Raw genomic sequence first — 24690 nt, forward strand, 5'->3', positions numbered from 1 at the left:
AGTTATGAGACAGTGTGAATCTACACGTCTGTCATGAAAAATAAACTAGAAGGCATGACGCATACTGGCACTGTGTTCTGGCGTTCAGATCAAATGCTGTGATTGGCCTACAGATGGCGCTGTAATACAGACGTTTGTGCGGTAGTGTAGTCCCGGCAGTGGGGGAAGTTATAGCCTACAGATCCTTTATTGAAATTACAATTACAAGTCTTGCGTTTAAAGTAAATATATTTTTATACTACTTGAAAGATGAGATGTTTACTGTAAAACATTACCGTGCATGGCCTGATGGGGGCGATATACCCCTGCAATTTGGAAAGCCATGAGTGCATTATCACCAGCCTGTTTGCTGAGGGTTAGGGTTGCTGAGACATATCACATGTCATGATTGGGGTAAACTGCAAAACTCTTCTCAATGTGAAGTATCATCATTCATAGGCATGTTGTGTACATTTTACAGGCATGGCCAAACAATTATCAACATATTATGTGCCAACATGGCTGGTTAACCCGCTTTGGGGTCCCTAAGGCAACTAATAGTCACTACTAGTTTCAGACAAAGGACCTTTTTTTCCCCAAATTCCGATTCTGATACCTCAACTCAGGGTATATGACAATACAGAGTACCAATCAGATACTAGTGCTCTCTTTTTTTTTTTAAATGTTACATCTGTACACCTCATTGTGTGGAACTGGAAGCACTTTTTATGTAAGGCAGCATGAGGCCAGCCACAAACACGTTGTCAGCAGCCCACTATGACTGAATGATAGCCGCAAACAATGCATTTTATCTTGACAATGAAGAAATTGTACTTATAGTGGATCCGTTAGTATCAGCAGCGATACTGAGCCGGCATATCGGATTGGTGGATATCGGCACAGGACCCTTCCCTAAGGCCTCAAGAATAATTGATTATGCAAGACCCTTGTCATTTCAGTTGATAGTGTCATTTAGTGGCACATATTCACAAACAAATTTGAAGTTTGCATCCATTATATGTATATTTAGAATGCCTCTATGTATCTTGAATATATTTTTCTTTACTGTATATGTAAGCGGGAGACTTTTACAATCAAATCTGAATAAAGGCCTGCAAGAAATGTTAATAATATTTCTATTATGCATATTTATCTGTGCAGCCTGCCAGCGCTGCTTTTGACAGTGACCTTGTATTTCAATCTGGTAACTTCATCTCAACATAATTCAATTGGAAATTTAGGAGTAGTCCAAGTAACCACTCACTTTGAATAACCCGCTTTTTGGGTCATTCTTGAGTTGTTAGCGCCACCATGTGGATATTCCCAGCAGCAAAGTGAGGCTTATCAAATTACCCCCAGTGTCCATTTAAAATTTTTGACTTAGGTATTATTTCTGTCTTCAGAGAAAAACACAGATGCAACTCTAACCACTTCTTAGAAAGATGTCCCACATCCCTGACAGAAATGTGACCGAAGCCGATTGTTGTTTTCCGGAGCCACATGATTGAAACGCATGGAGACAATTTCAAGCCTCGACAGCTCTCATCTGCATGCTCTGAATCTCACAGCCAGTCAGAGGGAGCCACATCACCCCCTTTCCTCCCCATGTCCAATCACTCTGCCTTCAGCATTAACTTTATTTCTACTTGAGGTCCTCCCATCAGCTCCTGTGAGAGGACCAGCAGATATGGACAGGTAAATCTAACATCTATTACATTTAACGCTTTCAAGATTTCTTGATCCCTTTTCAAACTGTGGGATGTGTGCTTACAGACAAAATGTTGTGTGGATCGTGATGCCCCTTCTCCTGGCCGCCTTGGGTGTGGCAGAGACCACAGACCCTTTGACAGATTTGGGTAGGTCATCCAGCATTTCTCATTTATTCTGTTCTCGCGGTCATCATAACTAAGTTTATCTTTTCTTTTAAACAGAAAATATTGCTGGGAAGCTGGTTTTCTATCAGATGGAGGGAAATGCCACCTACGTGAGGGACACAGGAGAACTGGCTTCAGACGTTCCCACTGAGACCATGTTTGAACTCTTCGATCCCCAAAAGAACTTCAGCAAGGCAAAGTTCACCTACACGTGGGACTTAGGGAACGGGTACGAGGACTTTTCCATATTTGAAATATGAATGAAGGTTTGGGACACTTTTCTTTACCTTTCATACTTCTTTTGTTCTCTGGTGCAGAGAGGTGATCCAAGGGACTGAGCCAGTTGTCCGCTATCATTATGCAGAATCAGGGAACTACACACTGCGCCTGAAAGTTGGAGTGAATGTCACCAAATATGCACCTCTACTCACTGACGTCTACTCCATGGATGTCAAAGTGCTCGGTTTGTAGTTTTACATCAACACATGGGCAACTAGCTGTTCTTAGTTGAGTCAAAATATGTTCATTTCAAAGTCTCATATTCAACCATACAACATTATTTCCTTGAAACAAATAGGCCTCCATAATCCTGGAAAATCTCTCAAACGATTACATTTGAATTGTGAAATGATCTCACGTAACTTTCATTAGATGCTCAGCACTGAATGAGCAGTCAAAATGGATTTATCTGAAAGTACATGCTGTATTTTGTGAACTTGTGCCTAAACTAATCCCAGGAAGTGATGAAATGACTAATAACTAATGAAATTAATTTGTAGATGCCATTAAAAACATCGAGCTGAAGGGGCCTTCAGATTATGAGGTGTCTCAGAACTCCAGTCTGGCTTTTCATGTCGATGGAAGGTGAGCTGCATTTTGTTAGAGAGAAGCAAACATTCACGATTAAATTTGACATATTTGATCAATGCAAGTTTGAAAATTATGAACATTTATAATTATCTCCTTTCTTCTGTTTCATGTTTAAGATTTTGATTTGAAATGAAATTTAATATGCTTGACCAAAGCAGGTAAAACATGTGTGTGTGTTTAGTCCTCCCATGTGGGTGTGCTGGCGTTTCCTGCCCAACTGTGTGCCGGACGCGATGGGGGGCTGCACGCTGACCATGCTGTATGAAAACACCCTGCGACTGAACCACACCTTCACCTCTGCCGGCGTCCACTGCTTGGACATCAGCGTCCGCAATGACATCAGCAAGCTGCAGAGCTCCTTCAGCCTCTACGTCAAGGGAAGCAGTGAGTGGCCCCACACAAATACCTGCAGGCTGACAGGCTACTTTCCATAACAAAAAGATGCAAAGAGACAAGGAAGGAGAGACGGAAACTACGGAAGGCGAGAAAAGAAACAGGCAGAGAAGGAGTTGAAAGGCAGAGCATTGCTTGTTGAGTGGTGGCAAGTTTTGATGGTGTATGTTAGTGATTTTCTGTGGGTTTAGGAAAGTCTTTAGATAATGCCAAAAGTGCAATGTCATGAAGTTACACAACAAGGCCGAGCCCCTGTGTTTGTGTTGATTCTTCTTGTTCATTCACTTTATTAGACTGCCTTTATAGAGTTTAAGATGCTTCACCACTCATCCAAGAGGCTTCATCAGGTCTGCTGAGTGGTGGGGAGGCCCGGGTATTTGCTGTGAAGGCCTTACACTGGCAGTACCAAACTCCCTCCCCATAAATAACACAGAGGAGTTCAGGATTCAGCAGCGTTATTCAGTGTTTTGAGGGTCCAAATGTATAAAGAGGATGGATGGTTTGAATGGTGTGTGAAAGAGGCCAAAATGTCAGACTGGAGAAACACTTATTGAACAGGGGAGGTGACCTGTCTGCTGCTCACAACACTACTGTAATACAACCTAAAGGCTCAGCCTGGGGGGGACATCACATTTAAGGCAACTTACCTTTGGTGCCTTCAGAATAGGGATTTACTGCCATTGTCATTCACTGCCGTTATCAGTTTGTTTTACACCTATTTACACTCTTGATCCGTGTCACCGTGCCATGTGACCTTAACACTCCCTCAACGACTCATCGCGTTGTGAACGACCCTGAGAGGATTAAGATTAAGAGGCTTTAAAGTCCTGGGACTCCCCATTGGTCAAGAGGTCTTCAACTCCTCATCTACAGACAGTACTTTCAGTTTTACTGACGAGAGTAAACAGTGTCAGGATACAAGGTTAATGCCTGGTGACAGTGATGACACATACGTCACACCAAAGTCTCATGACGGTCAATATTATAAAAACATGATTAAGAACAAGCTGTCATTGGACTTTACATGGGAAAGGTCTACACATTGGAGGTTGTTCCCAGTGTGGACAACTGTATATCATTTATTTTCACACTTAGTAGCAGCTTATATGGAGGACCTGCAGAACGTTGCAAAGGCTTTTAAAATGACTGAATTAATTGGTGATTCTTCAAAATATTAAAAGACGGATTAGAGGATACAAATGGAAAATTAAATAGGAAAAGTATTGGCTTAATTTAATTCAATTAATTATTTATCTTTGTTTTTTGTTATTTTTTGTTGTTTCCTTTTTGAAAACTATATAGTAAAATTATATATATATATATGTATCAATATGTATATGTAAGTTTGTTTGTTTGTGTTATTTTATTTGTAATGTTATTTGTATTAATCCATCTTGTTATTATCCAATGAACCCAAATTATAATTTTTTTCATATATGTCATATATATATTTATTATTTTTACTTTCCAACTAAATATAAATCCATTAGCAACTTATTTGCAAGGCTCTCTTCGCTCTCCATATATTTCAGCGATCCTTTGATCTCCTAAAAGAGGAGCTGTGTCATGTGATAAAACTTATACCATGCGCCTTTTAGCTGCGTTAGTTCCGTGGACAGTGAAAATGGAGGAATCCAGACATAGAGGGATCGGACTGCTCAGCACCTGACTGCTGTGTTCAATTGATTCCCTGCTGCTGTGATCCAGTGAAAGCTCATAAGAACCAGCTTTTCATGTCAGATTCTTACTAGCTGGTTGGCAGCTGGACTTGGTATTGAAAGCTTTGACCTCTGTTGCTGTGCTATTGACAGTGTGGTTACGTACTTAACAGGAGTCATACATCCATACAGAAAACTAATACACTCATAGGCTTTCACCTCCCATCCAGGGACTGCATCTGTCCTATAGCTTCTATTGTGTGGCTTATAGGTGGAGCAGCAGCTGGATCAGATCAAAGATACTACATGAGACTTTAACATGGTTATTAACGTGATGCACTTTAATTCAGATTCTGCACTTTCATGCCTTACATGTAAGACAAGTTGAGTGTTCTAATACATCCTGATACCAATATGAATAATTTGGGTATTCAAACGTGATTGTCTCCTTAACTCAAAACATTAAATTCACAAAAACAAGTACATCAAATTAAGAAACAAATGGAACTACATCAAAATAAGACGTTAAAATGTTGTTTTGCTTTGATTCCAAAAGGACTGACAAGTAACATGTTGTCTTCTGTGTTAACTGCAGGTAACATCCACTTGTTCTTCATCCTGTCGTGTGCTGCCATTCTCGTAGCAACCTTCTCCTTCATCACGGTCATCGCCTGCCGCCCTCGACATTTCAGCAGATCACAGGTGCAGAACTGAACTTGCTCTTGCAGTCTCACAATGACAACTTATTTGTATAACTTTCTTTTCTTATATATTTGAATATTGAAAGTCTTTATTACCACAGGTTCAAGGGGGTAAGAAGTGGTGAATAATGAAATGTGTTTGTTTTCATTAGCTCTGATGAATAGAATCCAAACCCTCATAAAGTGATTGGACTTGAGTGCATTTTATGACCACAAGGAGGCTGTATGTGCCCAGAAATAAAGCACACCTGAGCAACAAATAGTGTGTGGCACAGAAACTCCCAGAAATGTCAACATAAGTTGTTGTCGGACTGACTGATCATTCTTCATAGTTTGTGGAACTGTGTTTAATCTGGAAGAAACTTTAAAAATATACATACATAAAATATATGTTTTATACCTGACTGACACTTGCATGGACATTTGTGTTTTGTGCAGATTGCTGCTTCCAGTAACGCTGTGTTCCTGAAGAACCAAGACTCTGAAGGTCAAAGCTCGATTCTTTTTAACTTCTCTAATGTGGAGAGAGGAGAGAAAGAGCCGCTCCTGCAGTATGGGAATCAATAGCCTACTCCTCTCAACTGTCTGTGCTCCAGCACACTGTGGCGACATGTACATGGAGGCAGCAGAACATTACAGAAGTAATAACAATTCTCCTCTTGCTTAGATGTATATAGCTAAATCTGTGAATGATCAAGTTGCATAAGCAGTGCCTGTATGTATTTAGGACTATAGTGTAAGCTGTGTTAATTGATGGTTTAGTCATTGTAATGTTTGGTAAACTAGAGGGTCAAAGGCCTTCTGTATTTTCCATAAACTAGGTAATGGGGATCACTTAATGAGTCACAGAGCTGAGGCTGACATTCAAATGAACTCATAATAAATTAATAGCACAAGTGCAGTTAATTTAAGCATGCTGTGAATGAATCAGACTACTCATTTATTTATGCTTTTTTTCCCTTCTTATTGATGCATAAATGTGCGCCTTGCTTTGCTTTGCTCTTTGCTCTACTTTCCAGAAAAAGAATAAAACATGTGTGTCCTTTTTAGAACCTGTTTTCCCGCAGTGCTCAAATAATTTACAAACTGTATAATCAATTTTGAAGTGAGCTCAGTTTTGATCTCTATCAATTGTACATTCTTGAATATACTTGCATGTACTACATACTAATAGTCATAGTATGCACCGTATTAGCAGGTAGAATATAAACATATTTTACCATTTTACACAAACAGACGATACAGATTATACAAAACGTCTGACACAAAGAGAAGGCAAAATGTTTTCCAAAGATTTAATACTTATATTTTTGTTTTCCAAGATTTCTTTGGAGCGGTTTCACCCACAATATAGTGCAAAGTCAGGGGATCACCAAGGTCATTAGGATTCATCCTCTGGACACCATGAATGTCTGAACCAAATTTCAGTAGGTTTTGAAATATTTCAGCCTGGACCAAAGTGGTGCACCAGTATTGCCGCCCCTAGAACCACCCCTTTACCAAAACACGCTTTCTCAAACACTCAGAGATGTACGTCATGATTCGTACTGCACTCTAAATACAAAATGTAATCCTTATTTGGCACAAGGTAGAAGTTGCTGATTAGAGAGAGAAAGGGTTGAATAAAATGTTACTAAAAACGAGGGATTAGTAGACGATTACCTCACACAATACAAAAACCTTGAATCTTTTCCAACTGCGCTGACATCAGTCAGATTATTTTTATGCCGTTTATGGTGTTTAGTGACAGCTTGTACTCTGTTAGAGATGTCACAACATTATTAATTGCGAGTCTCTTGATGAATGCCTGCTGTCTGCGGGCAGATGCAGGTGCTTAGATGAATACCGCATAAGAGGATCGACCTTGACCTAAAACACTGCTGTGGCTGAAGTTTGCAGCTGCTTTTGGAAGAAAAGCATCTCATGAACCTGTCTTTTAACTCAAAATACTAAAATACTAAAACATAACCCCTGTAATTAAAGAAGCATTAGGTCTTTTTTTTCTATTTGGGGGCAGCTGAACAAGCAATTTGGTTCAGACATTCATGATGTCCAGAGGATGAATCCTAAGTTAGCATTCATTTAAAGTCGTGTTTCTGGCCACCTGATGAATGTAAAACCAATATTCATTCTCGTTGTTGCTTTTTTGGTCTCCACCAACTCCTGAGAAAAATAGCCAGAGTTGCTAACTTTGTCTGTCTGCTGTTTGGTGCTGAGCAGGTAGTGGACAGTCAGTTTTTATTTTTCTCTATCTTTCTCAGTCTCTGCTGCCGCAGCAAACAACACCTTGAGAGCGGTGAGAGTGAACCAAAACAGTGAAGTTGTGGTCCAGAAAATCAAAACAATGAGCTGAAGGGTGCTAAAACGCTTCATGGAGCTGAGAGGAACTGTAGAGTTGGGTGGTGATTCTCAGTGGGTTTGTCACTATGAGCGACCCCTTCCACGTAACACACAGTGACTTCTTTATGGACCAAAGTGGTGGACCGATATTGTCACTCCTAGAGCCACAACTTTAAACGCTTTTTATGTGTATGTTTTTTGTGTTTGTGTGCTGTTTTAGGTTCAAGGTAATTTGCTTGCAATGAGAGTTTTCATTAAAGCTCTTTTTTATGTTTCTTGTATCAACTAACCAACCAACTATTTACCAACCAACCTTTTATCCACTTGTCCAGCTTGTAAAATCAGACATAAAACACAAGCTAATAAAGTATGAGCAGACACAGACTAGCCTTGGACATCTTATTTTCCATTTCCATGATCGTTATTGATTGAATGCTGCTCTGAATGGTCGGATGGAGACTTTTATGTTTTTGCTTTTTTTTTGCTTTTTTCTTTCAGCCCAGATAAAAGGTTGTAACATACAGAGCATCCTGTGTCATTTGAAAATGACATGTTGTGAAGAAAGGAACAAAGAAGTGCCTCACACAGACATGAACATTCAGACAAGGCCACCTGAAAAACAGCCTGTATGAGTTATACAAATTAATCAGATGACTTCACAGAAGATCACAGTCTCCAAAGACCCATACAGTATAATGTTTTATTTTTTGATATATCAGGTCAGTGTCACCATTTCTTTAGCTTTTATTATTTAAAATATCAAAGAGGTGCATTTTACAGTCATATATAAAACTGTCTTTGCACATTTGATTTAACTGATTTCTCAGTTTTGCTCATTTTGCATTTCAAAGGGCTGGTGAACCACAGGATTTTATTTGTCTGTGTTCTATAAAGCTTGTACGGCCTATGTGGCCTTCAAAAAACATGTAGTTTCATCCCCGCGTGGAAGGAGCTGCTTTGTCTGAGGGAGTGTGTCTGTGACGTCACCCCCAACCTTTTGACCTCTCTCACCTGTTAAGCGTTGCTAATGCCACCCAGGACACCTGTTGTGTTGTCTTGACCCAAGCCATCTGAGGCTAATGATCCGGCTCAGCCTGTGTAATTAACTGCTCCTGTCACTCCTGTGTCACCTCCCCAGCTTGACAGATACAGCGGCCCTAACAAGAGATAAGGTAATTTTAAATTGCTGTGGATCTGCCACATGTTTAAACAAACACTGCCACAGGTTCGCTAATCTGATGGCCCTGATTTATTACACAGGGCTCTTAAATGCCAAATGTATGTCAAACAGATTATAGGAAATATACTGATGCAGCAGGAAACTTTCAATGTGATGGCTGACAGATAAAACACAGACATTTGTAAATCAATTTTGCAGCATTGCCATTTTCTTTATTTCCCACATTTTCATTCATTGGCAAAGTAAATCATTTTCAACACACAGGAAACATTTAATGGCACTTAAGTCTCCACAAGAAGGCCACAAGACAAGATGGAAAATGCCTGAAACATGTGCTAAAATTACATTTAAACAACTACAATCTGTCTGGATAGAGATGCTAAATAATGGGAAAGTACACATAGAAATAGAAATGTTATACAGGTGTAATATACAACAAGTACATTCAAAATACATTCTTGAGAGTTTTGACAGGTCTGATCTGTTACATTTTCTGCCGAATGCTTGCTCAGACAATCCACTGCAACGATATTACAAATCACTGACGCTATGAATATATTTTCAACACGATTCGCCATTTAAACAGGTTCAGTTCAAATGGAAAAAGGCAAGGAAAAAAGCACTGTGATAGATTCACTAGTATCACTGGTATCAGTCATGCATGCCAAGAATAAAGCTTCATAGCTTCTCCAACAAGGTGAAGTTTTCGCTAACTCAAACGTAAGCCAGAAAACTAAATCAACAGTAGTATTTCTATCAGAGAAATGAGCCGATTGCACACATGATCCAACTACCAGCTAGTACCACATAACAGATAAAGTGCCAAATTGTACTTTTCCAGCTATATTCCCCTTAAAAATGACTGAACTTGTCAGGATCAGAGGTTTGATTGATGCTGACTCTAAGCCCTTTCCCCAGTTAAGGAATAGACATAACAGTAGCCAGACCTTTAATCTTTCCTGCTACTCAATCCCACACAGCACGCAATACCAACTCACATGTCACCGCCGACCTGTCAGCTGGTCCGGACCTCAGTGTGTTTGTGTTAGTGGCAGCACATGCGTGCCGGACCAGAGCGGATTTTAATTAGCTCCAAGCTTTTGAGTGTGGAGGGAAAGGTGTGTGGGAGACAGGGGATGTGTATTATGTCTGAGCACTGATACCTGAGGGGACCTTTTACCCTGGTGGTGGGTGCACTGAAGGACTGAAGTACCTTAATCATGGTAAAGAAAGAAATGTAGGTACGTAGCTCACTGATTGCCACCAGTAGAAGATGGTGTTCAGCCTTCACATAACAATTTGAACTTTGATGTGTGCCAATGCTACTGATCAAAACGTTACAACCGTCATGTGAGTCACAAATCTGAAATGTCTTTCTGTGCAAAGCAGATGAAACAAAATTGTTACATATCAATGTCTAACATTAAGTCCATAAACTGCCGAAATGCTGAATGGATGGAAACAGCAGCTAATCTAAAGAGAGGCATACAGACGAGTTTTAAGCATTGGGCAGTCGCTCCTGACACATCTCCAAGGGCCGCTTGAACGCTCCCCTCCCAAACACTTCAACAGTGCTCGCTAGCCAGGAGATCACATTCCCGGGGATGTAAGAATTGCAGTTAGCCATAGACTGGACCTCGACCGGCTTCAGAACGCGGTCCCAAATGTTCACCTGACTCAGCTCGCCCACGAAAGCCTGTCCGGCATCAAAGCGCCCGCCCACCACATCCTGTAGGGGCCATAAACAGCAGGATGTAAATTTAAACAGCATCAACAACAATATAATTAAAGGTAATTATCTCTCTGAGGTGGGGGGGGGGGGGGGGGGGCAGTCTGTGGGACTATGGATGGACTAGTCATTAAACTTTTTGGGTTTAATGTGTGTTTTATTCCTTGTTCTGTTCAGTGCTACACATGTTGGCGCACCTAAAATGGCGCCACATTTGTGTAAATGTAAATATCTGGGATGCCACTGACTGTGTTTTGATTACGCTTATGGAAGTTAAATGTATTTCATCATTTTTCAAATTATATTAAGAAGACTAAAGAGGCCACTACAGTACACTACAGCACACACTATTAACGCATACGATCAATGTGTAGGATGCAGCATGCAGTGTGTATTATGTACATTTGACTTTCAAGTAAAAATAACATCCTCTGAACAACTTTGTCACCAGTGTAGTTCTTCTACTTAGCAGATGTAATGTCTACCATGTTCACCATTTTAGTTTTTGTGTCATTCTTCACTGTCACTATCCAATAAAGACAAAAAAAAAAAATACATTTAAAACATTAAATTGTATTTGCTGTATGCTGCTTTTCACACTTCGCTGTCAGTATGCTGTTGCTCTAGAGGAAGACCTCAGGTGAGAGGTTTACTGTTAATTGCTTTGCCATGATAACCTGCCACCATCTTATTACTGCTGCTCCAGGCCGCATTTTTCTTGTTTCCATCTGCAGTCTGCAAAGATGCTCCATAAATAACACTGCTTATTAGTACAACTATTTGACATTGCGCTGTTTGTGTTCGTGTGAACATGCTGCACTAGACAGTTGATGATACATAGCTAGTGTTCTTCACTGACTGTTCTGTGTTAAAAAAAAACAAAAAAAAAACAATGTCACTTTATCTGGAAGAGAAGCCATTGGTGATGTGATTCCAGGTAAGTGGCTGCTCTCTTTGGTCACGACAAAGGAGCTACAGTGACGATGACTAAATCTACAGATGCAGACATGCATCGAACACCAAGGAGCTCTGGACTTCCTCACCTGCTCCTGCCCCAGGATGATGACTCCCCCGGGTTTGATGGGGTGCCAGGCCGCCAGGTTGTCGCCAGTTCCCAGCTTCTCTCCATCTTGGAAAGCCTCCCATTGGCCGTCCCGTGTGGTCCAGGAGATGCAGATGTGGTGCCACCTTCCATCACGCACGTCCAAAGGCAACTGGGCGACCTGTGGTTAAAATGCAAGGTACTTAGTTGTGGTTTGCTTACCTGAAAGCACGTGTTTAGTATGGTTGTTGGATGAAAACTGGGCAAGTTATAGCAAGAGACAGTTTATGATGGTGAGGTTGGGGGTAGGGAACATTTTGAGGTTTCCTTTTACGAGGAATGTTTGAAGGTTTAGAAGAAACCAGAAACTTCTTGCCTTGTCATTGATGAGCAGCTCTATTGGGTTATTGCCCCATTCGATCAGCACTATCTCATTCGCTTGCCCCGGTACCCCGTAAGAGAAGGGCGTCCCTATGCCCGGACTGGCGCTGGACTTGATCCACATGCAGAGTGTGAAGGCGTACATCTCTGGCAGGCTCTTGGTAATGCGGCCGTACAGGTAGTTGGTCCGCTGGGGGAGGGACAGCTTGAACTGCTCTGGGGACTTGAAGTCTCCTCCCCCTTTAATGGGACAGGCAGAGAGAGAGAGAGAGAGAGAGAGAGGAGGAGAAGAGTAAGGGGGATGAAAGCGAGGAAACAACAGCATCAGCTCCCTATTTAATATGCAGACATTTGTGACTCAAAACAGCCTCAAAAAAATGTGCATCACTTTCACCCTTATTTCACAGATTCATCAGACCCCCTCAGCTCTTTCATTCCCCTGAGTGCCTTCATCTGCCCCCTCTCCATTAGTGTAGTAGATGGACAGTAGGTTGCATGCTTTATGTACTCTTGTATGGATGTACCTTCTGTGCACCATGTACCACTTTCCTCTCCACACAGTGTTCTTCATTCATCCTCAGACCCCGTTACCTTTCTCCAGCTCGCTGATCCTCTCCACCAGGGCGTTCAGCGTGCTCTCTGTCTTCAGCCTGTAGGCGGCCGTGGCGTTGGACAGCATGCTCTTCTCCTCCTCCAGGTTGCTGACTTTCTTCAGGAGCTGCTTCTCCAGCTCCCCGAGCCGCCGCTGCAGCAGGTTGCGGAGCTCACTGGGGAACGAGGTGCCGGACGCGTTGGCCCGCATCTGCTGTTGCTGAGGAGGGATGGACAGGACGACATGAGCAGGAAGTGCACAGAGATGATCAGAGACAATGAGCCCCCTGAGGGCTGCAAGTGATGCTTTATGTGCTTTACATCACCGCTCTAGAAACTGTCACTCTTCACTATGACTGACTGACAGGCCTGCTAATATTGTTCCAGGGTTGGGGGTAAGTTTGCATTATTGATCTGCTGTTTAAGCTTTTGCTCAGTTCTCTATAGTCTTGTTATTTGATGAGCTTATTTGGACATTTATTGCAAATCGTCATTTTAAGACTGCGAGGAAGACATTGTTAGGAGACAAGTATAACAAACACACGTCACATGAGGCCAAGTACACAATTAATCTCTTTGCCACAGATACCTGTGTTTGATAAGTACTCCAGTGATTCTCAGTGGCGTTAGTCTAGTGCTGAGCAGTGAATCAACGTGTCCTAATCCAGTAAATCCTTACCGAGAATCAAACGGTGCTTTTACGCATGGCTTTGGCACAGGGGGGGTATATGCTTTTACGGAATTGATGCTCACCTCCAAGTTCTCCAACCGGTCCTTGAGCCCCTGCATGGTTTTTCCCAGACTGTCGATGGTGTCATTGGGATCTCTGGGAACATCCCCCATTGTGTTTTGCTTTTCTTTGCCCCAGGAACCCTTGTCGTACTTCTTATCGTCGGTGGCCGAGGCGCAGAGGGACAGCTTGGTGGTTAGCTCGTTGATGGTGCCCAGCTGTTTGGAAATGTTTTCTTTCTGCTGTAAAATTGTCTCTCGCAGCTGCATGACAGTATTGCGGAGCTCCTCCTCCTGGCTGCCGGCGTTCAGCTCGGGTAACAGTGTCACAGGGCAGCTGGCGTCGCCGCTGAGGGGCACTGCCCGGCAGATGTACCGCTTCCCATCGTCCCGCTGGCCGCTCGCTAGTTGCCCACAGCTCAGCGCACAAAAACACAACAATCCGCAGAAGAGAGAAAACATACCGGCGGAGTCTACCGTGAAGGAGAGCCGAGGGGGAAATGAAAAGCCACACACTCTCTAACGAAATCCACTCTCAGGTCTGCGCGTAAAAGTCAACCCCAAACAGGTCGACCCAAAAAAAAAACAGCACGCACAAAGTGAGAGCCAAAGCAGCAAAAGTAAGAAAATAGTGAGAAAATCCGGTCAGGGCTGACTCGTAAGCCCGGTTATGCGGCTTGTGTCAACGGAACTATTCCTGGCACACACCAGAGCGCACCGTGTGGTGCTGATCGGACAGCTCCTGTTAGGAAAGAGGATTACCAAAAAAGGTGTCTGTGGAAGGTCCTGGATTGGTTGTAGTAGGCTGACGTCACAGACCAGCTGGGTCAGACATTTGCTTATTTATTTCTTTGTTTATTTATTTATGTATTTATTTGGAAAGTTAAGGGTTAATTATCTCACAACAATTAAGCTGACACGGACTGGAAAGGTGGGAACAATTTTTGCTGCATCTCAGTGTCATTTCATGTCCCCATTTATTCTCACCGTTTATTCTGATTTCTTTTCTGGTTCCCAAATTAATTTATTCCTTGAAGTCATTTATATTTGAAATTAGAATAGAATTAAAAATAAAAACAAAAACAATCTATACACTAACTTATATATATATATACATATATGTTATACAAGGCAGTGGTATGGTGATGTGCAAACTTCACAACAGAGTTCTCCCCATGTCAGGGATTGCAGTCATGGGTGTACAGCGTGAACAGGAGGCGGCTGAGCACACAGCCCTGGGGGGCTCCAGTGTTGAGCACTAGAGGGGAGGAGGTGTGACCGCCAATCAGAATTGTCTGGGGTCTGTTTGTGAGAAAGTCCAATAAAGAGTGTAGCCTAGTACTCAAGCCTAGAGTGCTAAGTTTGCCAATCAGTGTCATGGGGAGATCGTGTTGAATGCTGAGCTGAAATCAGCCAACAGCATTCTGATGTAGGTATTTTCAAGATGAGGGAGGGCTGAGTGGAGGACAGATAACATCCTCTGCGGATCTGTGGGTTCTGTAATCTGTAATCTGCAATCTGGTCAGGGTCAAGGCTGGCTGGGATGTTGTTTTTGATGCGCTTGAGAACCAGTTTCTCAAAGTACTTCAGAATCAGAATGGAGGCCACAGGGCGGTAGGTCACACCCCACGGTCCCCTACCACACCCTGCAAAATGGTACGTCGTGGGTATGACTAGGCCCCATACACAGTCACCTTTTTCACCTACTTGATACTTGGGAGAAAGCACTACTCTATCAGAGTTACTGTGTTAGAATTCATTTTGAGGCCTCAACAACTGCAACCCAAGTACACAACATGTTGGACAGATGTTACTCTCTGCTCACCCCCTCAGTCACTCCAAACAACCACCATCTCTCTCTGATCTGTCAAGGTTGGACTTCCAAGGTGATCTACAGAAAATTTCCACCTCTACAAAAAGACCACTGTTGGGCAGACAAGAGGCCCTTCAAGGAAACAGAGACGAAAGACTGCATGTTATGTTAGTTTGGACCACAATAAACAATGGATAATGTGAATTTAGTGCCCACTTTCAGCCCCATTACAATACATTATGAGATATTATATATTATATTATATTAGGTTTTGTTAAATGATCTGGTTTCACATTCGTTAGAAAGCAGAACATAATTCATACTCTCAGCAATATACGCCATATAGTGACTGTATTCAGTGTTACCTGTGTGTTGACCATTAAGAAACTGAACAGTGCTCTCTGATTTCATGTTTTGAATACTGACTAAACTGTCCCGGCCTTGAAGGTTTTTAAAATGTAAAACAACAAACAAACAAACATAAAAAGACACTTTGGAAATGAAGAATATGCATAAAAGATCACCTCAGTTCATGTATAATTAGAGTGGGACAGTTTTCATGTCCGGGTGCACCATAAGAGAAGGATTCATGGATTATAAATTCACAATAAATACAGAACACAATCATTCGGTAAGATCAGTGAAGTGACATTTACTCTGATAAAATTCAGAACATTATCAGATGTGCAAGCAATAATCATACTATATATGCTTGTATAAAGTTACACCCAGATACAGAGGTTTTAAAGCCAGAATTACACGTTTTCCCGGTCGTCAAAAACATGATAACTCATTCTAAATGCAGGAGAGTCTCTTCAATAAACCAAGCAGTGAAGAAACAGGATGCGGTGGTAAACAATTAGCAACAGCTGCCTGCCTGGCAGTGAAAGGTCAATAAAGCCTGGTGTGCAGACTGGAAGACATACCACTGTGCTTTGAGCATGGCGTCCAACCATGCTCCAAATCACGCAGTCAATCAGGGACTTCTTTATGACACTAGGGGACGACAGTAGAAGCAGTTTGGTTTTATTCACTGAGTACACGTTGTTCAATTATGGGCTTTTAAACAGCAGGATACTCAGTTGGGATTGTTATTTGCTTTGAATAAATGATCGAATAAAGACATGTCAATAGAAACACTGTTATTCAAGGGATCACATGCAAAGTTGTTACTTTTTATTTTTCTTACAGGTAGTTTCACACTGACTAATGTCAATGCATCACACCAGCAGACTGTCAGGAGGGACTCAGTGAGTAGGTTCTCCTCACTTAGTGTAGATTAAAGGAGCTGTGATTGTCAGCCAATCAGTGTCCTACATTGTGACTATTCTGCCCTTATTCACTCAGCACCCTTTTAACTAAAGTACCTCAAGTACAGTATCTGACTAAATGTACTTATTTACTATCCACCGCTGTTAGTTTTGGTAGATTACAAAGGCAAAATTAAACAAAACAATATGAAACCTTTAAGACTGCGGGTGATTTCACTGATGAATTATAAATTCTATAACTTGGATGTGGATTATACAACAAGACAACTGCTGCACAACTGTACATAAATGTGATTAAATGCATTTTTTTAAAAACACAATACATGAAAAATGTGTGTATATTTTTTAGAACATTACAGTGGAGATTTTGGGTGAGTAGAGGTAGAAGAAAGAAAGAAAGAAAGAAAGAAAGAAAGAAAGAAAGGAAGAAACTGAGAGAATCAGGATATGGCAGCATTGATTGACCATCAACACCTTCAGCTTACACTGGGTTTTGGTAGCTTTTCTGTGCAAATCAATTACCATCATCGGTGACAGGCTCTGCCTCCCTCGGTTAAACGCGGGATATTTTACTCTGGCTTCACACCTATTTTCTGGTTAACAGGTGACAAGACTAAAGGTACCTGTCAGTCCAACGTAAACTCCAGCTGATTAAAAACAGCTCCTGGAAATGAAGAAATCAACTTTGAGTACAGCAGGGACAACACTCATTACGTAATTAAGCTCGCCAACAGCAACCATATTCACAAAGCCAGGTTCTGCCAGGTTCACAGAGAACATGCGCTCTCATTTGGCAGACCTCAGGAGTGCATGTAGGTGAAAAAGAGCTAATGTGCATGGGAGCTCTAGATGCATGAATAGATGTTCAGGGCATTGTTGATGATTCAGACTCAGTCTCAAGGAAAGTGCACTTCTTTCTATATGAGAAAAATTGCAGGGGTGATCCGGCTTCATCATAAGGGCATCAGCAGCTGCAGCAGTGCGCTGAGAAAACACAAATCTAATGGACAGATGAGTGGTTTTGGAAAGACAGGGAACCAGTGTGTCATCCACTCTCCCCTCTCAGGATAAAGCCCCTGTCAGAAAAAAACCCCTCCACTAATGAAAAGAACAGGACAGCGCAATAAGCCCGAGACAAACATCTTTTAGCAGATCATTATTACTTAGGGAACAGAGAGACAGAAAGAGAATGAGAATGTCACATTATATGTCAAATTACCTCTCACATTATATACGACATTCACTGAAAGGGAATATCTCATTCTGCAGTCTTTTGCCAGTGGGTTCACTACACGGAAGGAGGAGGCAGCGAAGGAGAGAATTATGAATTAAAACCCATTAGCGCAGCAAGTGGGCAGGAGACAGGCTTGATAGATTAGCCAAGATAAATAATGAGCATCTTTCAAACCAGACTTCATTATTTCCAAAGCTATTAAAACAAGCATTATATAATCTCAAGCCTTGTTGCCATATATATATACACTTTCATTTGAGGACCACCGGAGTGTGCATGACAGCAACTTAATATGGTGACAATGAAACTGGGGACCAATCTTTCAAATCATCATGAAATGTAATATACTCTGATTTTAGAGGACGAGTGATTTGCCCTGTATGACAGGCCAACTCAGTGCAAGAAAGAAGAGACAACAACAGGCTGGAGGATCAATGAAAACCAGAACAGCCATTGAAAGATCTGCCTTTTGTTGGCACCCATCCTCTTAAATATTTAAACATTATCAAAAAAAGAACAAACACAAAATACAAATCAATAAAACACAGTGTAATATTGACGATATGACTAATATTTGACCACTGCAAAAAAAAAGACGCTCTCCAAGCTGGTTTTCTTAATCATCTGATAAACTTGTTGTTTCTTGAGCCATATCCCCACAAAAATGAAATGCAGTCTCTGCTGTTTTATTTATTCATACACAGTTGGCATTATGCTTGTTTTGCTTTGAGCTCTGAGAATGTCAGAAGGTGGAGAGTGGACAGACCCACTGCCTCCGTCACTGGGCTGCCATCTTGTGGTAAAAAACAAACCATGCTAACTAAAGCAAGTGTAGGAAGAAATTAATCAAAACAAAGAATAAATTAAGTTCATTCTGTTCCAGTGTTATTCCATCTCGTGGTCCAGCTCTCATTATTCTTCATTCTTCATGATGTTAATTCTCCTCCAGCAAGACTTGCATTGTATTTTTTAGCCCCTTAATTCATTAGGAAGACCCCATTAAACCAGTTGACCTCTGACCTTCTGTAAAATAACTACACAGCACCAGGACCTAAATGAATTTAACAACATGTATAATTACAGACAAAAACACTCTGCAGACATATTGGCTTACTAAAAAGTGTGAAACCCATGACCCATTATTAATGACTTTATTAACATTGCAACTGCAGAATTAATGACTCTTTTAAAAGATTATACCCAGTACGAACTATTAATGAGGACCAGAAACAACAGTAAAGGGGATTTTCCACAACCTGGCATCCCAAAAGTTGTTAATTTATAACTGATCTAAAAACCATAAGCCAAATGTTTTATTAACTATTAATAAAGCCATTACTTAGAATTTATACTCTTAAACCAAAATGATAATAATACAACTGCAAGCCAGTGTATAGGCCTGTGTGGTAATGTTGCCGCTGCTACTGCTGGTTAAGTTTATAATTCAACAAATGTATTTACAGTCTACATATATATATTATGTATATTTACAGTCTTGAAATGCTTTACATGCTCTAATGCACTTAGAAAAGATGCAGGCCACCTCTCCCAGAGGGTACTACCAATGGAGGCATACTACCGCCACCGCCAGCGACCATGCGCAGTTATCCGCAAATTTATTTCCTCTGCTAATAATCATTGAAGCCAGAAGACCATCGAAAACGATGGTCTTATATCCCTTGGTTTTCACAGTGTATCGTTCCGATGGTACTAGAATAAAACGTTTTGACCAATAAAACCTCTTTTCACAGAACTGAACATTGATTGTATCTGATTGTAGCTTCTCTGCATATACCTATGTCACTCGAACATTTTAACACTGAATTTATAGATAAATAGGGAAAATACGATACGCTATACGCGGAGGGATATTACACATCTTTGCTGGTCTCAAGCACTGAGCAGCCGCGCGAGCAGAGCGACAGTTTCCTGTCCGTGCTGGGTAAGTGAAAACGGTTCCCTTTTTCTTATAAACTTGGCTAAATATTAGGTGTTTTTCACTGCGTCCTGTATATGAGTAGCTTTTGAACCGATTTTTGTCTGAGAAAAGGTGCTTTCTCCCTGTGGGGTGGGTTTATTTTCTCTTTAACAGAGTTCAACGTTAGGGGATGGGCGAGCGCTTTCTTTCTTTGGGGAAGCTAGCTTATTAGCGAACGGTTGCTAACGTATTCTGCAAATGTAAAATTATATATGCCTTTGTGACTATATTGAGCGAATGCATAAGCGTGTATGGATCCTAAAAATAAAATACTTTCAACTTTGACTCTGAAAAACAGTTTTTAATTCACAAACACTATCGGAGTGTACAAAAATTATGCTAGCTGATGCTTATAATGATGTCATCACTGTGCGCCCGTTAGGAGGCATGTTTGTGTCTTTTACCGGCTTGTTTGTAAAACGCTGTGAATTTCCCGTAACAACGCAGGGTTTTGCCTAAATGTACAGCAAATATAACGTTAGTTTAATCACTCGGATGAACGTTTATAGATCTCGTGTTTCCTCTCATTTCTGCAGTGTACATGAGTTCACACTGAGATCTGTGTAGACTGCTGTCTGCCCCCTTTCCCCCCAGCAGCCCAGTCTGTCCCAGCTGCCACCATGGCCTTTGTGCCCGCGCCCAGCCCCACTGTGGTCGACCAGACTACACTTATGAAGAAGTACCTGCAGTTTGTGGCAGCACTCACAGACACTAACACACGTAAGTTCACAGACCTCAAAGTGTATTCAGTAGTCAGTGATCTAGGCAGAGTTAGAGCCATCCTTATGTCAGATGTCTGAAAAATGGCAGATGACAGCCCCTAAGTGATCCGCTTTACTTGCAGTGATTTTGAGCCAGAGGTTTTCCATTTCATCATGTTATTTTTGCATCCTTTATGCTAACGTTTGGGCTGGTGTCCTTCTTTAGAGTATGAGCAGGTGATCAGATACATTATGGGTTAGTGTAAATGCAACTTTAGGTGTCAGTTATTTTAAATCAAGTGTTTAAATATTTGGCAATAATTAATAGTAGTAAAAATATGTTTCTATAATAAGAGTTGGTGTAAGAATTTATGTAAAATTCCCATAAAAATAGGTTCTTGTAATATTTCTCATACATATGAATTCATTGCATGCACCTTGTCATTGCAGTGAACTTTCTGCAACCCAGAAAGTTCACTGCCACTTTAGTGTCAGCAAAATAATTAATGGTTTAGATGAGGCACTTGTGCTTAGCATGGGCAATGTGATGAGAGCGATATGCTTTAGTCCAGTCAAAGGTACGTGTGTCTGGGAGAGTGCTTGTCTGTGTGAGCGTGTTGAAGTGTGAGTGTGTTTCTTGATGTACCTTTTGATCAAGCTGGACGTTGAAAGTAAAACTGATAAGATCTGAGAGTCCCTGCTGAGCACATGGAGATGGCCATGAGGAGTGGAACTGTATCATTAGCAAGTCTGATTAATGGCGGCATTCTGTCCTTCAACTTCCAGCTGATGAAACTAAGCTGAAGATGATGCAGGAGGTCAGCGAGAACTTTGAGGTAAGTTTGATGAATGCTCTCAGTGTGGGATGGAGAGGATTCATTTTCTTTGTCTCTGCTGATGGATTATGATGGATTTTAAGAAATTTTATAGATTACACAAAAGTATAATGTAATTTGCCAAGGATTTTTAATTTGAAACTGATCCCAGGAAAAATACAGTAAGTTTTTGATGCAGTGAACAAAGCCTGCAGCAATAAAGACGAAACTTTGATTTGCACAGCACTGAAACATGACTACAGGATATACTACAGTTTTACAGAGATACTACATGACATAAAATGTCTTTGGCTTGTCAATTGCAGAATGTGACATCTTCGCCTCAGTACTCTACCTTCTTGGAACACATCATCCCTCGCTTCCTCACGTTTCTTCAGGATGGAGAGGTGCAATTCCTTCAAGAAAAACCCACACAGGTATGTGGCTAAAGACAAGGGCTTGGGCTTCGTCCTGCACTCACCAATTTTATTCTATTCATCAATGTTCAACGACTGTACAGACTAGTGTACAGACTCTAGTGTAGCAGAAATACTGATTTGGTTGCTGACACTAGTCTCCACAGGACTAACTAGCTGACCTGCTTGCTATGATTATAATCCCACACACCCACTTTTCTAAAGTAAGGAGGTAATTCTCCAAAGTGATTTTGGTAAATAAGTCACTAAACTTGGCTTTAACATATTAACCATTCTTTCAGCAATTGAGGAAGCTGGTGCTGGAAATCATCCACCGCATTCCAACAAATGAACACCTTCGTCCACACACCAAGAACGTCCTGTCTGTGATGTTCCGCTTCCTGGAGGTATGAGTCCTATTCTCTTACAACAGAACATTTTACATTTCATTATGTTGCATCTTCCAGTTACTTTAAAACTGTATTGGGAGTATTTTACTGATATTAGTTGATTTTGCCTTATTTTCTGAGAGCTAAGAAGTTTTCAAAGCTTAGTAAATGCACATAAAGTGCAAATATTCGTTATATATGCAGTTCCATACTTTCCATACATATAGGAGCTATTGTGTAGTCATGTCACCTTCATGTTTTTTTCACAGATTGAAAGTGAGGAAAATGTGCTGATATGTCTTCGCATCATTATTGAGCTGCACAAACAGTTCCGGCCTCCAATCTCCCAGGAGGTGAGATGCCTTATTGCTTGTAAATGTTTCTTAGTTTGTAAAAGTTCTTCTTTCCCGTTAAAGTATGTATATGTTTTTTTTTGGCTTGCCAGAGGTGTGATAATCATTAAACCATCACAACTAATGACTAATACCTCATAGAACCAAATGGAACCAAGACATTAAAGAATAATTAGTTTCCTCTCATTCTTTATGAAAAAGAAAAGGAACATTTCAACCAATTATTGAAGTCTTTGATTAACACGTTTCCCATGATCCTCTCTTCTCAGATTCATCACTTTCTGGACTTCGTGAAGCAGATATACAAAGACCTTCCGAAAGTTGTCGTAAGTACAACCCCTGCAGCAGGTGGCTGTGCTTTCAGTGAAGAAGTGTTTGGTTCTGATTTTACTGGAAGTACAGAATAACGTGCCATTGCCATCTCCTCTCTGCCATTCTTCCTTCTCACTTGTGCCTGTGTTTCCTCTAAACACTGTCTCTTTCTGCTCCCACCAGGCCCGGTACTTTGAGAACCCGCAGGTGATAGCAGAGAACACGGTTCCCTCTCCAGAAATGGTAGGGATGATCACATCGGTGTTGGTTAAGACTGCACCTGAGAGGGAAGACAGCGAAACGCGAACAGTAAGTTAACCAACAGTTTGTAAGCGTTTTATATCTCCACTGTTAGTTCTCCATACTGCATACTTTTACAGTACTGTCTCTAACCACCGGATGGTAGTAGTGCACTGCGTTGGCACACGAGACTGCCTTCTTATTTATCCTCAAATAGAAAATACATAAAAAGTACATTATGTTCTCTTTCAGCATGTATTTAAAGTATATTTAAGTAAAAGTTGTATAACACGTGCACTCTGTCAGTTAAACATGATGCTGCACTGAATTTGTCTCATTGAGGAACTCAGTCCTTTAATGACTGCCCGTTTCTTGAATCTTACAGAAGGAACAATGTACAGTATCTGCCAAGGTTTCAATCCAGTCTACCTTTTGTTTACTGAGGAAGTGGTCTATCTTCTGAATCACTTTATTTGATATGGTTTCAGTTGTACATGGGTGTGTCCAGCATTTTCGTCATTCAGTAATTTCAGTCGTCCTCAATGTGTTTCTGTCTTTTTTTTTTTTTTTCTGCCTCTAGCACACCATCATCCCACGGGGGTCTTTGTCTCTCAAGGTGCTGGCAGAGCTGCCTATCATAGTGGTGCTGATGTATCAGGTTAGTGACACACTCCCGGACTTCTCTAAATATACCCGTCACACGGTCCCCTTTTAGTGATGACAGGAAAAAGGAATAAGTGAAATGAGTTATTGCAAAATGTGTAATCTGCTTTTTGCTTTACAAAATTGCAATTTAAATGCAAAGGAAACATAATGACAAAATTACAGTTTGGGGTAAAATATACTTACTTTTTAGGGGTAGAAATTAAGTTGCCATTCATTTCAAAGATTTTGACACCGCTAACTGAATTTACTCATCTGCATTTTTAGATAATTGGAGTCATGGACGTTTTAGCATATTTCCCCCCAAAAATACATATGAAAATGTGGAGTTTTGGAATGAATCACTCCTTCTGTAGTAATGTGTTTTTATTAAAATGAGGTTAGTTCTTCATTAACTGAGATTGTGTTTCCTCTGTCCCCTCAGCTGTATAAGCTGAACATTCACAATGTGGTGTCAGAGTTTGTGCCTCTCATCATGAACACCATCATGCTGCAGGTGTCTCCGCAGGCCAGGTGAGATGTGTGTGTGTGTGTGTGTGTGTGTGTGTGTGTGTGTGTGTGTGTGTGTGTGTGTGTGTGTGTCACTCATGTATGCAGGCTGTGCAAGCGTGTCTCAGATGGGAGTTTGAGTGTGCCTTTTGTCATGTTTACTTCAGAGCCTTTAAAATGAGTTTGGGCACGTTTAAGAGAATTGATTTTTTCATTTTTTATTATTTCTCCCCCTCTTGCAGTAATTTTGTTGATGGTGTTTCTTGGCACTTTGCCTGCCATAGCCAAAGTTAAAATCCATTTGAGGAAGTTAAAATTGTAGAAATTGGCTTAGCAGGAGGTGAAACCTCTCAGGGTAGGAAGAGAGTTGTGTTAAGCATTCCGAACAGGAAGGAAATGGAGCAGAGTTAATTTAGAGAAAAATACCTTAGCACTGTCTGGCAGGTATAGAGAAAGTTTCCTGACATGCAGCAACAGCTGTGATGCAAACAAAGCAGTCACCCATGTAGAATTGAGTCCCATATGTAGACCCACAATTTCAACCTCTAT

At 41.1% G+C, this 24690-nt stretch overlaps 3 protein-coding genes across 5 annotated transcripts in view; 2 read left to right on the top strand and 1 right to left on the bottom strand.

The window, feature by feature from the left end:
- Positions 1 to 1774: 1774 nt before the first annotated feature.
- On the top strand, positions 1775 to 6042 carry tmem130 (transmembrane protein 130). The gene is made up of 7 exons (XM_070927495.1): positions 1775 to 1835; positions 1911 to 2082; positions 2171 to 2316; positions 2633 to 2717; positions 2905 to 3107; positions 5370 to 5476; positions 5914 to 6042. Exons 1-7 carry the CDS (start codon positions 1775 to 1777, stop codon positions 6040 to 6042), a joined length of 903 nt encoding a protein of 300 aa, XP_070783596.1.
- A 4451-nt stretch (positions 6043 to 10493) lies between these two features.
- Positions 10494 to 13929, bottom strand: nptx2b (neuronal pentraxin IIb). The gene is made up of 5 exons (XM_070927307.1): positions 13492 to 13929; positions 12739 to 12958; positions 12143 to 12387; positions 11768 to 11947; positions 10494 to 10724 (listed from the first exon to the last, which is right to left on the bottom strand). The coding sequence occupies exons 1-5, from the start codon at positions 13927 to 13929 to the stop codon at positions 10494 to 10496; spliced, it is 1314 nt and encodes a 437-aa protein (XP_070783408.1).
- A 6454-nt stretch (positions 13930 to 20383) lies between these two features.
- trrap (transformation/transcription domain-associated protein) overlaps positions 20384 to 24690 on the top strand; it is a 76208-nt gene continuing 71901 nt past the window's right edge. For all 3 annotated transcript variants that reach the window (XM_070926531.1, XM_070926533.1, XM_070926532.1), the window contains exons 1-9: positions 20384 to 20483; positions 21251 to 21300; positions 21606 to 21716; positions 21998 to 22102; positions 22354 to 22437; positions 22707 to 22763; positions 22933 to 23058; positions 23570 to 23647; positions 24077 to 24165. In XM_070926531.1, coding sequence (XP_070782632.1) covers positions 20384 to 20483; positions 21251 to 21300; positions 21606 to 21716; positions 21998 to 22102; positions 22354 to 22437; positions 22707 to 22763; positions 22933 to 23058; positions 23570 to 23647; positions 24077 to 24165 — 800 coding nt within the window. The remainder of the gene's footprint in view (positions 20484 to 21250; positions 21301 to 21605; positions 21717 to 21997; positions 22103 to 22353; positions 22438 to 22706; positions 22764 to 22932; positions 23059 to 23569; positions 23648 to 24076; positions 24166 to 24690) is intronic.

This window comes from Enoplosus armatus, chromosome 20 (genome assembly GCF_043641665.1).
Source record: "Enoplosus armatus isolate fEnoArm2 chromosome 20, fEnoArm2.hap1, whole genome shotgun sequence".
Lineage (NCBI taxonomy): Eukaryota > Metazoa > Chordata > Actinopteri > Centrarchiformes > Enoplosidae > Enoplosus > Enoplosus armatus.